This window comes from Parasteatoda tepidariorum, chromosome 9 (assembly GCF_982258835.1).
Source record: "Parasteatoda tepidariorum strain Cologne lab strain chromosome 9, Ptep-v5.0, whole genome shotgun sequence".
Lineage (NCBI taxonomy): Eukaryota > Metazoa > Arthropoda > Arachnida > Araneae > Theridiidae > Parasteatoda > Parasteatoda tepidariorum.
In genome coordinates, this window is record NC_141763.1 from 4,165,974 (window position 1) to 4,183,555 (window position 17,582).

The window sequence follows — 17,582 nt, forward strand, 5'->3', positions numbered from 1 at the left end:
TGGTTTATCCTGTACACTTTGTACTTGGTTTATCCTGTACATACTTAATTTTTGTAAATTATCACTCAATTCCTTTTCCGAATTATCTGTATTGCTTTTGGCATTTTCATCCATTTTAAATTTGTAATTTTTGCCGCTCCGTAAGGGCATTCAAAAAACCAAAATAAATTTTAACAATTAAATATTGCATTTAGAAGTAAATTAAATCTCATAGTTGCTTATTTATCGTTACTTTAAGATAAATACTTAAACGAAATTTAAATTTTACTAAAATATTCAATTGATCATATATTATATATAACACATAATATAATTAAAACGAAACTAGAATATCCTATAACATTTTTATGCTAATCATATTAAATCAATTTAATAAAGTAAAATTCCTCAAAGAAAAAGTAAATTTCAATAACAGTAAGTTTTTGAAAATGCAAAAATAAGCGATCAAAATAAGATCAATGAATAAAAATTAATAATCATTTTAAATGAAATATCAAGAATGGAAAAAAAATTCAGAAATCATAACCAAAATCTATAAAAAAAAATAAAATATAAAAAAATAAATAAATAAAAATAAGACACTAAGAACTTGGGATTTGATGCTGCTAGATATAAAGTTAATGTTTTTTATCAAAATGTTTAAAACTATAAACGGTTCAAAAGAAATTTGAAACATTTTCTAATTTTAACAGTTATATGATAGAAAGTTATATTTATAAATTTTTTAACAAATAAATTTAAATATTAACAAGATGCTCTTAAAAGTGTAACGAATATTTTAAAAACAAAATCTTATTTTTTTTAAAAATTTTTTATTGATTTTTAGGAAGGAACAAAACTAAAATGAGATAGATGTACAGGGTTTGTTAAGCGATCGACAGTGTAATGAACCTTCTAGTAATTAAAAAAAAAACTATGCTGTTTTACCTTCCAGTGTTTTCCAAAGTGTGGTACGCGTACCCCCAGGGGTACGGGAACAGTTTAGAGGAGGTATGCGTTCTTAAACGAAAATTTCAAAAAATTTTATTTGAAAACAAAGCTAGTCATGAAAATTTACGATTACGTATTCTTCTTCTGCTATTTTTTGCAGAGTTAACAGTTAATAATGAGCGGTGTCATCAGTCAGTTGTGATTTTTAACTTTTGTGCAATTTTTTTTATGAAGGTTTGTAATAAATTCTGCTTATTTTGATTATTTTAATAAAATATAATTTTTATCCTTAACATGGAATTTTTTACCAAAATTTAAGATTTTTTTTTACCGAAAACTTTGTACCGAAACGAAAAGTAAACATATTTTTAAAAAAAATATATCAATTTTTTTGTTAGTGGTACACAGCGTTACGAAAAATTTAGAAAGGGTCCAGGGGTCTGTTCAGACCGAATTTACTACCGTTTAGCGGTACCTTCACAAATTCAGCTTCAGGAAAAACGGTAGTTTCACATATTCAACTTTAGGAAAGACGGTAATTTCACAAAATGCTTTTTCTTAAAATTTTATTTTTGGATCCCTTAGGAAACAATAAATCCATATTTTTGTGTTGATTTTTTAATATAATTTTCAAAAATTATGTTAAATTTTCACAAAATAGGTGCCGTTCAGAAAAACCTAGACAGACCCCTGGGTACAAAAAAAGTCATAAGTTTCGGAAACGCTGCCATAAACTATAGTTATGTTTATTTCTTAAAAATGTAAGACGAATTGCATGTAGTTTATTAACGTAATAAGACTTAATAAATGTACGTAATAAGAGCAGCACGTTTATGATATAAGTTTATTTGCTGAACATGAGTTTTAAAATTTTTTTTGGGGGGGGGGGGAGATATATTTTTATGACATCTTTATTTCACTGAAAAAAATATGGAGTTTTAAAAGAAATTTAACTTTTTACGCAACATATCCCTTTTTTCTTCGTGAGACTGCAATGTTGACAAGTCTCCTTTCTAAGATTGCATGAAGGGAGTGTGGCGAATCAAGCTACATTAAAGAAACTGTTCTTTCTTATAAAAACACTTTTATATGACGACCACATATAGACTCAGCAAAATTAAATTAAAATATCCGTAACAGGTTAGTAATAACCTTGCAAAATCAATGGAAAGCCCGTAAAACTATTCTTATCAAAAATCAGCAACTCTCTGATGTAGGTGATTCTTTTTAAACATGACAATTCGGACCAAAAAATTTCTTTAAAGTGTTCAAAATAATCTAAAAAAAATTTTTTGTATACTTCTTTAGTTACATTTATTAATATCTTACAGACAGCAGTGTAGTTTATTGACATTTGCTCGAGGAAAAAAATAAAATAGAAATTCACCAAATCTTGAATGCCAGGAAAATGACATATTACCTTAGAAGTTTAAAAAACAGTCATTTTAAGTTAATAGTAAGTAACTAAACTTAAGCCTTTATGTTAGATGGAACATAAATTGCTTAAATTAATTCTTTTTATCCACTGTAGAAGGAAACAAAAAAATTTTTGTTGCTGATGTGTACAGAATAAAATTGTGTTTAATAATCAATCATTAAATAAATAAAAAATAACTTTGATTACATCCAACCATATTGCAATCATACATAAACTTGGTATTAGGTTAATATTTGCTTTTCCTCCTTACAGTATTAGCAGTTAAAAAGAATTTCTGGTAACACTTCAATGTCCTGGCATTCATAAGCCAGGATAATGACAAATTCGCCATTTTATAGCATATAACTTTAATTTAAGATTTTGGCCTAAGACGTTTACATTCTGCATAAAACAACAGGATTTCTTAAAATAACTCAGTTAATTCTATGTAGTTTATGTTATTAATGATTTCAAGAAGCCAGGAAAAGGACAACACAAAAACCTACTCATCTTGAAAAACTTTTTGATATAGATTTTGAACCAGAAAATTGGTTTTTTATTCTTGCAACAAGACATGTTGGAGGGTATCTAATCAATCAATTAACATAAGATATTGATTGCTGGCTCCATCTATTTATGGTTATAAACCACTAAATAAAAGTAGCCAGAAAAAATAACAGATTTTCTTGGGACAAAAAAATTATTGACAGAAAAAATTATTTTAAACGAAGTTTTTGTAAATAATACCCTCTGCGTATATTCTAGAAATGCTTACACAGGTTGAGATAAAAAAAATTAGATATTGAAAAATTTATGGAAAGTTTTGAAGCTAGTTATTATTGGAAACATTGTTTGGGACATGTCAGGAAAATGACATTTTGATATTCAATTTAATTTTTTAACTATACAAAACAGTCAATGCTAGTGCAAAGTCATTTTAAAATGCTAACAGCAATGCAATTTATTAATTGTTTTAAAAAAAAGTTCTTTTAGTATTATAGTATTAGATCTTGGAGCAAGGGACAGTGCGAATCACCCATATGTATGTGTATATATGTATTTATATATATGTATGTATATATATATATATGTTTTTGTTAGCCAGATATTTTTAGCCTTTATAGGAGAAACTCTTTAATTTTAGTTACAGAGTAAATTCCTTAGTACTAGTTAACGAAGAATTGGATAGTCATACTATCTAACAATGATGACGTGAAGAATCTTAATGGGTTCTTCCCAACAAGAAAAAAAAGCAGAGGTAAGAAAGATTGGGAAAAAAAATTCCCAAACAGAAATAGTCTTAGATATAACAGATATCAACAGATAATAAATATAGCAAAAAAAAGGAGAATATTATGTCACAAAATTGAGGCTTAAATTAGATATTATAAATTAAATTTTAATTTAATTATTTAAATATACATGAATTAATTATACATTGTTCTAAAATTAATATCGAAGGATTAGGTTGAAGTTTGCAGAAGAGATCTTTTTGCATTTCCTGCTTTTTATTACTTTTATTTTGTACTCTTATATTTTCTAACATCAATATCATCTAATATGATATATAAATGATGCTTTTTAAACTGATGATTTTAAGAGGGAAAAAAAAACTATTCTGTGAAATATTTCATTTTTGTAAATATTTTAAACTATTTTTAGCACCGAAAGTGGTGAATTGGTGAAAATTAAAATATACTGTCGTAGAAGTAAAATAATTTAAAAAAAAAATTTAAAAATTTATTCTCCACCTATTTTATATTAATCCTTGTATATCGGCTAATTTTTTTAAAAAAAAAATATATATATATAGTTACAATTGAACAAAAGTTCAATACATAAAATTTAAGCTTAACTGCGAGAATCGAATTGATAGTTAAATTGATATAATTTTTAATTCGAACAACAGATCATCACTTTGCATGGAAATTTTTTTCGCGGTGTTAATTTCGTCTTCTAAAAATGTTTCCAACATTGAATCTAATTGAGATTGGTTATAGCTAAACTACCCTGTTGCAGTAGTTTTTCGAGCTATCTGCGACAAAACTCCCCATCACTAATCAGGGGTCTGTTTAGAAGAAATTTGGGTCCGTTAACGGCTTCACAAAATATCTTTTCATAAAAACGGACCCTTCACAAAATATTTTAACTTAAATTATATTGTGAAGGGTCCGTTTTTATCTTTTAATCGGACCCTTCACAAATTTGTTTATCTTCATTATTGTTTTGTTAGTCGAATAAACCATTCCCAGGAAGGGGGGAAAGAAATACATGTGTAAACGAACTAAGTTTTGTCTTCGTCAGACACTTCTTCCTTTATTCCTCCGAAATGAATATTCTGTGTTCAGCAGTATAGGCTAAATACCAAATATTTGTATGTTGCATCTCTAATTTAGTAGCAGCAATTGCTGTTTACTTTTTAAAATTTAATTCTTTTTAATTATAATTTTACAGTGTTGATGAGCATAATCTTGTATGTCTTTACAATTTTAAAACTCCTGGAAAAAGTTTTTTTTGCAATCACTGGAGCCTATTTGCACACATTCACAAAAGCAGAACCCTGGTTGAAAGAATGTGACTTTACGTATTTTATATTCATAATTTATGTGTAATTTTTTCAGTTTCACAGAAACGGACGTTTCACAAAATGTCTGGACAGACCCCTGCTAATACTTTTCTGCAAGATACTTTTAATAATAAAAAACGTATGTTTCTTATTTAAGATAACAAAAGCGCTATGTTTACAATAAAAACTACAATTGTTTTTTTTTTTTTTTTTTTTAAATTGAACGTGTAATAGTTTTTGATTCGAATATTAAGGGTGATATTCTCGCATTGTGTTGGTGGGGGAAACGTTCAAATTATTTTGTTCTTTGTTGTTTTTTTTTTGTAAATAATCATCGCAATAATCTCCTATTTCATGCCAAACTAAAATGGTTCAGTTTATTTCTTTAGATGGATTCTACCTTTTGTTTAAAACGCCTGAAATCTTCTAAAATGATCCTTATAATTTAACTGTTGTCATTTTAATGAATGAAGCTTATAGTTTGTAATGAAACTGCAAGAAACTAAAAATTTGTGAATAATGAATCAGTGATATAAATCACTATTATAGATCGCGATTTTTATCGCTGGTTAATTAATACATTTGATTTAAGTCATAGTTATTTGTGTCTCCTATTTTATGCCAAACTAAAATGGTTCAGTTTATTTCTTTAGATGGATTCTACCTTTTGTTTAAAACGCCTGAAATCTTCTAAAATGATCCTTATAATTTAACTGTTGTCATTTTAATGAATGAAGCTTATAGTTTGTAATGAAACTGCAAGAAACTAAAAATTTGTGAATAATGAATCAGTGATATAAATCACTATTATAGATCGCGATTTTTATCGCTGGTTAATTAATACATTTGATTTAAGTCATAGTTATTTGTGTCTCCTATTTTATGCCAAACTAAAATGGTTCAGTTTATTTCTTTAGATGGATTCTACCTTTTGTTTAAAACGCCTGAAATCTTCTAAAATGATCCTTATAATTTAACTGTTGTCATTTTAATGAATGAAGCTTATAGTTTGTAATGAAACTGCAAGAAACTAAAAATTTGTGAATAATGAATCAGTGATATAAATCACTATTATAGATCGCGATTTTTATCGCTGGTTAATTAATACATTTGATTTAAGTCATAGTTATTTGTGTCTCCTATTTTATGCCAAACTAAAATGGTTCAGTTTATTTCTTTAGATGGATTCTACCTTTTGTTTAAAACGCCTGAAATCTTCTAAAATGATCCTTATAATTTAACTGTTGTCATTTTAATGAATGAAGCTTATAGTTTGTAATGAAACTGCAAGAAACTAAAAATTTGTGAATAATGAATCAGTGATATAAATCACTATTATAGATCGCGATTTTTATCGCTGGTTAATTAATACATTTGATTTAAGTCATAGTTATTTGTGTCTCCTATTTTATGCCAAACTAAAATGGTTCAGTTTATTTCTTTAGATGGATTCTACCTTTTGTTTAAAACGCCTGAAATCTTCTAAAATGATCCTTATAATTTAACTGAAGTCATTTTAATGAATGAAGCTTAAAGTTTGTAATGAAACTGCAAGAAACTAAAAGTTTGTGAATAATAAATCACGATTATAGATCGCGATTTATATCGCTGGTTAAGTTAATACATTTGATTTAAGTCATAGTTATTTGTATCTTCTATTTCATGCCAAACTAAAATGATGTTTTTTTCTTTTCTTTTCAGACTCTGATAAATATAACGTATTGCTGCTTTATTCTTATTGGAAAAATAATTCAGAAATTGGTGTTCGGTGATTTAAGAGTGTCAGAACAACAGGTAAGACTTAACTATTCTTCCCCCCATTTTATAAGATTTTGTCTTCAGTTTTGTATAAAAGGAAATGGTATGTTTTAACTTAACTCACTAATATGTACATATAAGTTGAAAATATAGAGAAAAAATGGAAAATAATAGATTAATGAAAGAGATGACAATTTTAAAAAGCTTTTAAAAATTAATAAATTTATTAAATATTAAAAAAAAAATGAAAAGATATCTCTTTAAGCTCACGCGATGATATCCGCAAAAAAGATAGCTCTGTGAATAAAACTTCTTTTTTTTTGTTGTTGCTGTGCGGAGATTAGAAAAGATTTTCAAACATCAGGAAAGTTGGTATATTATAAAGACCAGTAACTAAATCCAGGGTATCCGCGCACCTAGAAAGTCATGGATTTCGGTATTGAACAAAATTAGTCATGAAATGTCATGATTATAACTATTTTCTTAAAAAAATCCTGAAAAGTCATGGATTTCGATTGCCGAAAAATCTAATTTTTAAAATCGAATCTATCCCCCTCTCACGTTGTTCCGAATATCTGAATTTGTAACAAAATCTCCACTCAATCATATTTTATTAATAGTATATAAAATGTTTTTATCGTCTTCTTTAGAAATTATGGTGTTTCAAGAAACATCATTTCTAGAGCAAATTATCTTTTTAAACTTCTGTAATTTCAGAATTTTTGTTTAAATGTTTTTTTTAAATCAATTTAAAATTTTAGCTGAAGCTAGCCAGTCATTGGCGAATTTTTTTTAAATTCCGAAATGAGAACAGAAGAATTAGGAGTATTTCTTTGCTTTCTGATGAACAAGAAGAGTATATTTAGAATATAATTCAGCAGGAAAAAAAATTATTTGCTTTTGTATTTTTTTCAACTATTTTATTGCTTCAACTCTTTCTTTACTCTGTTTTTTAAATTTAAAATAAATATGAAGATGCAGAGTATATCAGTTTTGGTTATACCTATCATTTCAATCAATGTTATTATGCTTTTTTAAAAAATTTATTGTGTTTTTGTCCGAGAAAATAGTAACTTCGTTAAGTCATGAAAAATTCTTGGAATTGTCATGAAAAGTCAAATGTGAAAATTTAAAATGTAGCATATACCCTGTGTGAAGCAGTAAAAATATATCACCTTTTAAAAGCTGGCTTTAGTATTAATAATTGAAATTTGACTATTATCAGTAACTTTTTTTAGATTGCTGTTATCGCAAATTTTAGTTTTATTTAAAACATTTTAAACAAGGCTTTAAAAAAAATGCAAAAAGTTGAGCAGAAGCAGGTGTCAAGTTTCTGATATTGATGAATTAGCCATAAGAAAAAGTATGTTATACATTTACAAAACATGTTTTCGCAAAGAATATTACATAGACGTTACAGATGAAAATTGAAACAAGATTCTTTTCAACATTGATTCTATATTTTTTTTATCATACTGTATATTATTCAGCTGAATTTCAACCAAAGAATTTTTTTTACTCTTATGTTATAAATATGATGAAAATAAAAAAAATATCTATATACTTGTCTTAAATTTCATATAATTTTATAATAATTTTAAAACTAAATAAAATAAATGCAATGCCTTTAACATTGTGCGTAGCGTTTTTAAAAAAGTGCTTAAAGGTGCTTATTTTCGATTTTCGTTTTTTAAAAGCCCTTAAAGGTGCTTTTTTTCATTGGGTTTAATTTTCCCTTTTCGAAAGTGAGATTATTTTCTTTACCGTGTTGATTTTCGCCACGTATTATGAAAAGGCCTGCTTTTCACATTGTTCAATCAACATTTTCACAATTCATTCAACCACAATCTATTTTGGTGTACTGTCGCCCCATAGAGTATGAAAACTCAAATCATTTTAGTTGTTTTTTGAATTACTTGCTAATTTGCATATTCGTCTACTGAGCTGGGTTCGGTGAGATTATCGCACTCTCATGTATGTGCATTTTACAAGATATTCTCAATTTTAGGCTTCATTTTCCATCCTCTGATATCGAACCGAAAAATATCTTGATCATTTTATAATGGCTAATATAATTAAGAAAAGAGTTCTTTGTCAGAAACTAGTAGTTTTATATAATCATGTAAAGTCTTTGAAATTTATTTTGGATTTTGTTAATGTATGTAGTGCTTAAATTTTTTTCATAGGGGTCATTCCCCCCCCCCCCCAACAAAAAGGAAGGATTTTTTTTTTTTTTTTTTAATAGAAATAAAATATTTTAAAAATTATTTAAGGAGGTATATACACCTAGGTAGGTCGGAAAAATCGATTTTATTCTCCATCTAATTATGTTCTTCACTGTTTCCAAAATCACTGTTTAAAGATTTTGAATACTTGAATTATTTATGTACCGTCATGTGGGGCTACTTTGTGCAAATTCGAATTTGGCACTTTTCAAGTGCTGCTATTCAGTATTATGTTTTTTTCACGTTAAAAATTTGTGGAATTTGAAGATAGAAGTCTCCTCTATTACTAGAAAAATTTTTTCGAATTTTATAACAATCTCAGAGTGTGTTTTGTTTATCCAATGTCAACAACTTTCCGAGAACGTCGGACGTCGAAAAGTGTGCTTGGAAACTTTAGCTGTGAAATACAAAGTCGTAAACACAATTGTCGTAAGTGCAAAACTTTTTATTTATATATTAATAAACAATTATATCATGTTAGCGTTAAAAAAAAATTGAAAATTAATAACAAATAAACGGAAAATGAAAAAAAATGCACTGTGGGGCTACTTTGTGCAAAGTTTCATTCGTTTTTTTTTTTTTCGAAGGAAAAATTGTCAGACGTTGTAAAAAAATACCTGGAACGAGAAACTACCGTGATTACACTTAAGAAAAGCTGCAACAATGTTTGCATTCAGTTGCTGGAGGTATGTCGATTGCAGAAGCTTCTCGGAAGTACAAAATCCACAGAAATACTATCTATAGTAAAATTCACAGGAAACACGTGCAACGTGCTGGGAAACTGTTATTTTTCTTCTACAAAGATTTTTCTAAAAATTAATCAAACGATTTAACACATAAAAATATATTTTATAGGACATCAGGTGATTTTGACAAACTGAAGATCATGTTCTGTCATGTTTATTCAAGCATGTTATGTTCAAATTTATCAATATAATAAATGTGAACGAGTATGTAATAATTATTATTTTTGAAATTTCATCCATTTCAATGTTCAAAAATGTATATGGTTTCCTTTTGTTTAAACTCAAATGTTTTGAAATAAACATTCTTTAAGGAAAAATTCTTTATAAAAAAATGTTTTTTTAACGCTGAAAATTATTTTTAAACTAATATCTTTACATATCTTGATGTTTTCGTTATTAAAAATGACAACAATTAACTTTTTTGTAACAATTTTATATCAATATTTTACAAAAAAACATGATTATTAAACTGAATTCCTATCGCTGCACAAAGTAGACCCACTTGGGGGCTACTTTGTACAAGGTATGTTTTGACTTATTATTTGTAAATATTACATACAAATAATGCCAATATTGATCAAATTCACTCATCTGAGTCCAGTTATGAATAAATATTTTACTAAAGTTTGAATTAACACAGCTTTTTTACATGTAAGAGTTCTAAAACTGCAAAATCCTGCACAAAGTAGCCCCACATGACGGTATTGTTCTATTGTTCATTAGGAGAAGACTAGCATTAAAAATCCCAGTTTTTTTTCAAGAAAATAATTATTTTTTGTTTTTTAAATAAAAAAAATTAATTGTGGGTGGGGGGATTTGAGTCTATGAACCCCCCCCCCATGAGAAATTTCTGGATCCTCCCCTATGTCCGATTATGCTATAATTTTGGTCGTCAAACCTATATAGAGGACTGTCCTAGAGTTTCTGATAACCGAGTTCATTGAATTGTCTGAGATTTCAAAGCCTTAATTTGTAACTGTAATTGATTGTCTTCTGCTAATACATTTTTGGACTGCTTCATTCATTTGAAATCAAAACGAACCTTCAGTACAATTTGTTTACAGGCGCTACACAGTAAATCAATTAAGTAATTTATACTGTAATTATCTGTTATTCTTATTTTAAACATACTCTTACCAGACCATAAATGTTTTAACTCCCACATTTGTTAATTTGTTTAGCATCATGCTAGTTCTCGAAGGACCTTCCATTTATGATTCATATCTACTTTTTCCACTTGCTTATATGATAAGTTATTTTTACTATCACTACTATTCTTGTATGATAAGTTACTCAGATTTTTTTATTTTATATAGTACTACAGGGTTGCCACAGGCGACTAAAATGCAACTATTTTTGGCATGAGGCGACTAAGGCAACTTTTTTTGTTGCTTGAAAAGGCTAAGGAGGCAACTATTTTCAGGAAAAGGAGACTATTAGGAGACTTTTCTGTACTCCTAGCGATCTGTTTTTTTTTTTTAAATTTTTTTTTTTAAAGTATAAATTGAGTGGAAAATCTGCACCCCACAAGATAGTTTCTGAACACACTGAACTTTTTTTTTCCTTAAAAAATAAAAAAAATGTTGAGAATTTTGAATTGCAAATTTGAGTCTTCACTTTTTAATTCGTTCAATCTGCACAAATTCCATTGTAAGTCTATTTCGTTTCTCGGTCGCCTTTTCAATGATTATTGCTATGAAATTCAGCATGTTTTTGAAAGAAAAAAATTTTAATACAATATTGCGATACGTGAAAATTTCGAATTTGAGTAATCAATTTTCATATATATATTTATATAAGCATTAACGTTTATATAAAAATTATCATATTTGCCACCAACTTAACTGAATGGATCATGGTATATGACGATTAAGTCACTAACAAAATTTTAATCATATTATTGATGAATTTTTGTTCTTATTTAGGCAACTATTTTCATAGTTTTCGGCCGTTATTTTCATGCTGTAGGCTACTAAAAGCAACTATTTTGTTCATTTTTTTTCTGTGGCAATCCTGTACTACTAGATTTAAATATCGATGTTATGTTTTCGCATTTCGTAAATTTTCATAACTGTTCATCACCTTGCCTGTTTTCGAAAATATGTTTCATATGTTTTTTTTCGACAGATCTAACAGTATTATTTTATGCATATTTTATTTTATTATTTGAAAATTTACTTTTCACAACAGAACAGCAATCGCTTATTTCTCGAAAAGAAAAACTTTTTTCACTGTTTCATTTGTTATAAATCCAGAGATGCCAACTTGTTCCGGACAGCAAATATATATTTTAAAGTGGTAGTTTATTAATTGTGATTCTTGGTTTAATAAATTCAATTGATCCACCACTATTTCTAAATAATTCGTAGGTATATATAATTCATCACTTTATATTACTTATGTCATACTATACCTTTTAAAAAGCAAGCTAAAATAGCTAAATATTTGCAAAATTTACTTTGTAATTATTTACCGTTTTTTTTTTAAAAATTATTTTGCCGTATCCGGAGCAGTTGGCATCTCTGTAAATCATTCACGTTTTATTTTCCCCTTCTCAAATTTCTACAGCAACAATTTAACATCATGTGTTTTATAACCGTCGTTGAACAGCCGACCCAATTTTATGACTTTACGACTACTCATGTTAAACTCCGTTGCCTCGTCATTTTGAACCCAATCCAGAAGACAAGGGAACTCCTGTATTGGGAGAAATTTGTCTTCGTGGAGGACTTTTTGATGGAGCTAACCCGCATTTGCGTTACATGGAAAGGAAGACCACGAGAACCTCCCACGATTAACCTGACGACAAGGGGACCATGATCCGTCTACCACTGAGGATATTTCACGTCAGCACTGTGGTCGGTGCAAGTCGGATGCAGAATTCGTGTCGACTGGGATTCGAACCCGGTTCGCCTCATTGGAATGCGAACGCTCTATCCCCTGAGCCATCGCGGCTCAACATCATGTATTTGTCCGTAAAGATGCTTTATCGTAAAGATGCTTTAAATTAAACTTTTCATGTTGTACTCCAACATTCAGTGTCTGATTTATCGTAAGGCCTGAGAGGGCTAGGGCCCCCACATTTTTGGTGGTGGCCTCCTAAATGTTACAAATAATTTTTGTTCCCCCTCCCCCTTTGTCTATTAGAATTACGAGTAAGCAAGGGTCGGGATACCATGGTCGGTCGTGGGTTCGAACCCCGCCGGCTGAAGACTCGCCGTGTGCGAATTGACAAAACATACCGTAGATTATAAACTAGGCGATTGCAAGTGGAATTGGCGATTGATTACGCGTAAATGTGGTGGGAGAAGGAAATTACATTAACCTAAACAGTGAAATTCGATATTTTTTTTTCTCCTCCTCGACTAGCCATGATGAATAAAAATAACTCATTAATTCATTTTAGTAGAGAATTAAAAAAGAAAATAAACTTTTTATTCTTAGGATCACGTTACAAATAAACTGTATTTATATTTTATTAAGCGCAATAATTTATATTTTATAAAACGATCTAGTTTTTTGATATAACAGATTTAATTTTTTTTTTTACAAGAATTGTGTTTGTGAAGAAATAAAAATAATTTATTATTGAACCAATCACAAAAAATAACGTAACATTTTTAATACCATGTTTTATTGGAACGCTATTTTAAAGAATTAATTCTATTTAACTTTTATTGTAAGAAAACATAACCTGTTTTAATTTAGGGATTTTCTCTCTGTTAAATCAATCTTGATAAAAGAATAATGTAAACTTTTTTATGAACTTTTTTTTTAGAAATTAACAAAGGCATATTTATTAGAAAAAAAAATTGGAGTATTCAAAAATGTTATCACGCTTTAAAGTAAAAATTTCTTGCAAATGAAAAAATCGATATTTTTAAAATTTTAAAGTAATCGGAAATTCGCTAGTGAAAAAAGAAATATGTGAAATAATTTCAAGAAGGGAAAAATGTACAAATGAAGGGATTTTTCTTCAATGACTTATATCGCATTTGTTTTATTACTAGAAGCATTTATTGTAAAAAAATATTTATTAAATAACTTTTTTTTTCAATGGGATGAGATCTTGAACTTCGTGAACTCAATTCCTTAATATATATAAAAGTCCGTAAATATGTACTTCATTTATTATAGAGGTCATGGATACCTTGATACTCTTTCAGTATAAGAATAATAAATGCAATTAATAGAAAATGCACAATTTTAAAAATATATTTTATTTGCATATATTGGGTGCAGGTTATTCTGCAACGATCATACGTAGCATAAATTTATAGATTCCTAAATACTGATATATGAATTAGGTAATTAAAAACATAGTTAAAAAAATAACAGAATTAAAAAATAACATAATTAAAAAAAATTTCAACCTTTAATTGAAAACTTCCTGTTGTCAAGTATTAATAATAATTATAATTTTTAACAACTTTTTTAAACAAAAATTTTTAATTCTCAAACTTAATACTATCTTTCATATGAAAATATCCGAAAATTTGTAAACGAAAAACTATATTTTAAAATTGAGCCATTGGCGACAACAGAGGTCAGCTGTAGATACTGAGTTTAAATAAATTATATATTATAGAACTCACATTTAGGACTTAGATCAATTTATTATCAGTTCATAAGAGTTTTTTTTAATAAATAAATGTAGTGATTGTTTGATTTATAATTGTAAGTCCTGAGTGTTTAATGTTAAGTTATGTTTCCTTTGAAATAATTTTTGAACTATGCAAAGCAGGGCGACATTCATTTCAACTTAAAATGATAAAAACTTTAAATGAAATAGTTTAAGAAAAATACCTTCTAAATAAGATTTATATAAAAGGCAATCACTTCGCCTGAGTGATTTTGTAAAGAATTCTAAACTTTTTAATTTTACAAGTTAGGTGAAAAGTAAATATCTTACAATAGTGGTAGGGAATGAAGGAAATTCTAAATTAAATGAACATTAAAACATTGAGTGCAAAAAATTTTCAATTCACTTAAAAGTTCACTGGAAAGTTCCCAAGATATGGTGAAATGCGCAAAAAGTAAGGTTAACACTAAGGGGTCCTAACATTGCATTGCTTTCCTGACCAAACTATTGGGATAATATTTCCAGATTGCGGCAACCCCTATATACTGGGGATCAAAAATCCGAATACGCAGGAAAAAAATGTCTAAAAGTAGGCTCGTTTTAGTGTTTGATTTCCGAACTTAAAATATATTGTCTGCTATAATTAAGCGGCATATTTGAATTCACCCTCTCGATCCATTAAGATTGAGTCCTAGAACGTAAACATCTGATCATTAGATCAAAAGTTAGTTTTAGATTTTTGTTTACTGCTCACGGTACACTAAAACGTGATTTTTTTTTCTTTTGAAATTTCGATTTTAATGCCATTACTTCAATCTCCTTCGGGTTGTGCTTACTTTATAAATTTAATCTCAACTATATTTTTCTCTTCACTTTTAAACTGTAAAGACTTTTTCTCCATTTGTAAATTATGAAAAAAATTATTAATCTGATTGCGTAAACAGTTAATTCATTAAAATTGGACATGCTCAATTAATTCCTTTCAATAGTCATTTATATTATTAATAATAATTATTTACACAAAATTGTAATGAAGGAAAGTTTGATTAGTTTTTGCTGCTATAATTAGGGAATTTCTATCGACAAATTTCTAGTAATTTTTTTTTCCGGAGCAAAATGCATTTTTATTTAAAAGAGAACAATACTGACTTAATATTTATACGATAAAAGACTCTCTAATCGCTAACACCGATGACAGGAGAAATTTTCAATTTTTTCTTTTCCACAAAAAGTTTAAAACTTAAATTGTTGTTCTTTCATTATATAGCAATCGTATAATATTCTCGTATCATGTAAAACTTTATAACGAAGTTACTTATCTACCGTTTTGCAGTTATAAAATGAAATAATTATTAAATTATACTTGCATTTTAAAATGTAATACTCAATTGTTCAATGAATTTTACGATTATTATTATAAAACTGCGTATAATGAACATTTCAATTAAAATAATTAGTACAAAGTAGCTGCTAAAAATTCTCTTAAACATTTATAAATATTATACATTTATAAATTTCAGCTTTTAGCATTATTGCTAAATAATCTCTACGTCGAAAAATATTTAAAGAATTTCATAACAGAAAATTAAATAAAATTTAAAAAAAATTGTAAATGGTTGTCGAGCAGAACCATTAAGATTAATTAATGAATATAGAATTGGAAACTAAGTCTCTGCTAAACAATAAAATTTTTTTTTTAATATCTTTTAAGTAAACAAACTTTATTATAATAATCATTTCATTATTAAGGATTAAAGGTTGTTGTGAAATTATTAATTCGAATTAGTGGATGAGTAGGCAAAGAATTTCACTACTCGAAATATACATTTAATGAAATGTCAGTCGTAACCTTTTACAAAAGAAATAACGCAAAAATTCTACAAAAACTAATTCACCATTTTATTATTCTTTCTTCATCCATTGTTCAAAAAAACCAAAACAAAAAAAAATAATCATATCTATAATATCAAGCTTTTAGCTCGCAACATCAGAAAATGCGTGTTATTACATCACGTGACCCTGACACCTTCCCCCCAGAGTCATATTAGATCCAAAGATCGAATATGGCAAATAATTTAAGGGTCACACTTTACACATAACCAAACTATGTTTCACATTCACCCAAATATTCACTGAATCTTAGGTTTAACTTAACACTAGGTATTTACTTTAATCACCTAATAATAATAATAGGAAAAAATGTTCAGAGTCTTATTTTAGTTTATATTTACAGTCTGGACAATGCATCTGCATTACTAAGTTTCGATCCTTTGATGTGACTTGCCTCAATATCATGGCGTTGAATGGCTAACGCCCATCTCTGCAACCTCGGGCTTTGGGGTGTCGCACTCGTCAGAAATACTAGGGGATTATGATCGGTTAATAAAATAATCTTAGCACCACAGAGTAAGGTTTCAAATCTCTGCAAAGCCCAAATAATAGCATAAGCTTCCCTTTCAATTGTAGACCATTTCTGTTGAGTTGAATTCAGCTTCTGGCTACCGAAAGCTATGGGACGAATATTTCCTTCTTCATCTAACTGACCTAAACAACATCCGACCGCATTTTGAGATGCATCCGTATGCAAGTAGTATGGTTTCTCTATGTCTGGGACTTGTAACTCTGCGATCTTACATAGCGACGTCTTCAATTCCTTGAATGCCTTCTCAGCTTCTTCGCTCCAAGGAATCTCATTAGGAACTTTCTTTTTAGTAAGCTCTGTTAGTGGAAGAGCAATCTTTGCGAAGTTTGGAATATACTGCCTGTAAAAGTTGCATAATCCCAAAGCACTTCTCAGTTGTTTTTTGGTTTTGGGTGCCTCTAATTTCTGTATTACTCTTATTCGTTCTTTGTCAGGAGCATGTTTACCTGAACCAATAATATGTCCTAAGTATTTAACCTTTTGTCTAGCAAATTCGCACTTTCTCAAGTTCACGGAGAAATTAAAATATTCCAATCTCTTAAAAACTTCTTCAAGATGAATCAAATGTTCCTCCCACGTATCAGAAAATACTGCTAAATCATCGATATAAGCACAAGTGAAATCAGACATGGACTGAACCACTTTAGACATAGCTCTTTGGTAGGTTGCAGCAGCATTTCTTAATCCAAAGGGTAATACATTCCATTGGTACTGGCCTCGGTGAGTTCGGAATGCTGTGAGGTGTTTGCTGCCGTTCTCCATCGGTATAGCCCAATATCCCTTCAACATATCTAGCACAGTAATGAATTTCTTCTTTCCTACTAAGAAATTCAACTCCATCATATTTTGCATTGGATATGCATCCGGAACGGTAAGAGCATTCAAACTTCTGAAATCAATGCATAACCTGATTGTTCCGTCTTTCTTATGAACACA

General features: G+C 28.5%; 1 protein-coding gene across 3 annotated transcripts in view; it reads left to right on the forward strand.

The window, feature by feature from the left end:
- The window catches only part of LOC107449771 (E3 ubiquitin-protein ligase AMFR), a 193,653-nt gene that overhangs the window by 30,937 nt on the left and 145,134 nt on the right, over positions 1 to 17,582 (forward strand). For all 3 annotated transcript variants that reach the window (XR_015428977.1, XR_015428976.1, XM_043041501.3), the window contains exon 2: positions 6,615 to 6,707. Coding sequence is in view for 1 of the 3 variants with exons in the window: in XM_043041501.3 (XP_042897435.1) it covers positions 6,615 to 6,707 (93 nt within the window). In the remaining 2 variants the exon portion in view is untranslated. The remainder of the gene's footprint in view (positions 1 to 6,614; positions 6,708 to 17,582) is intronic.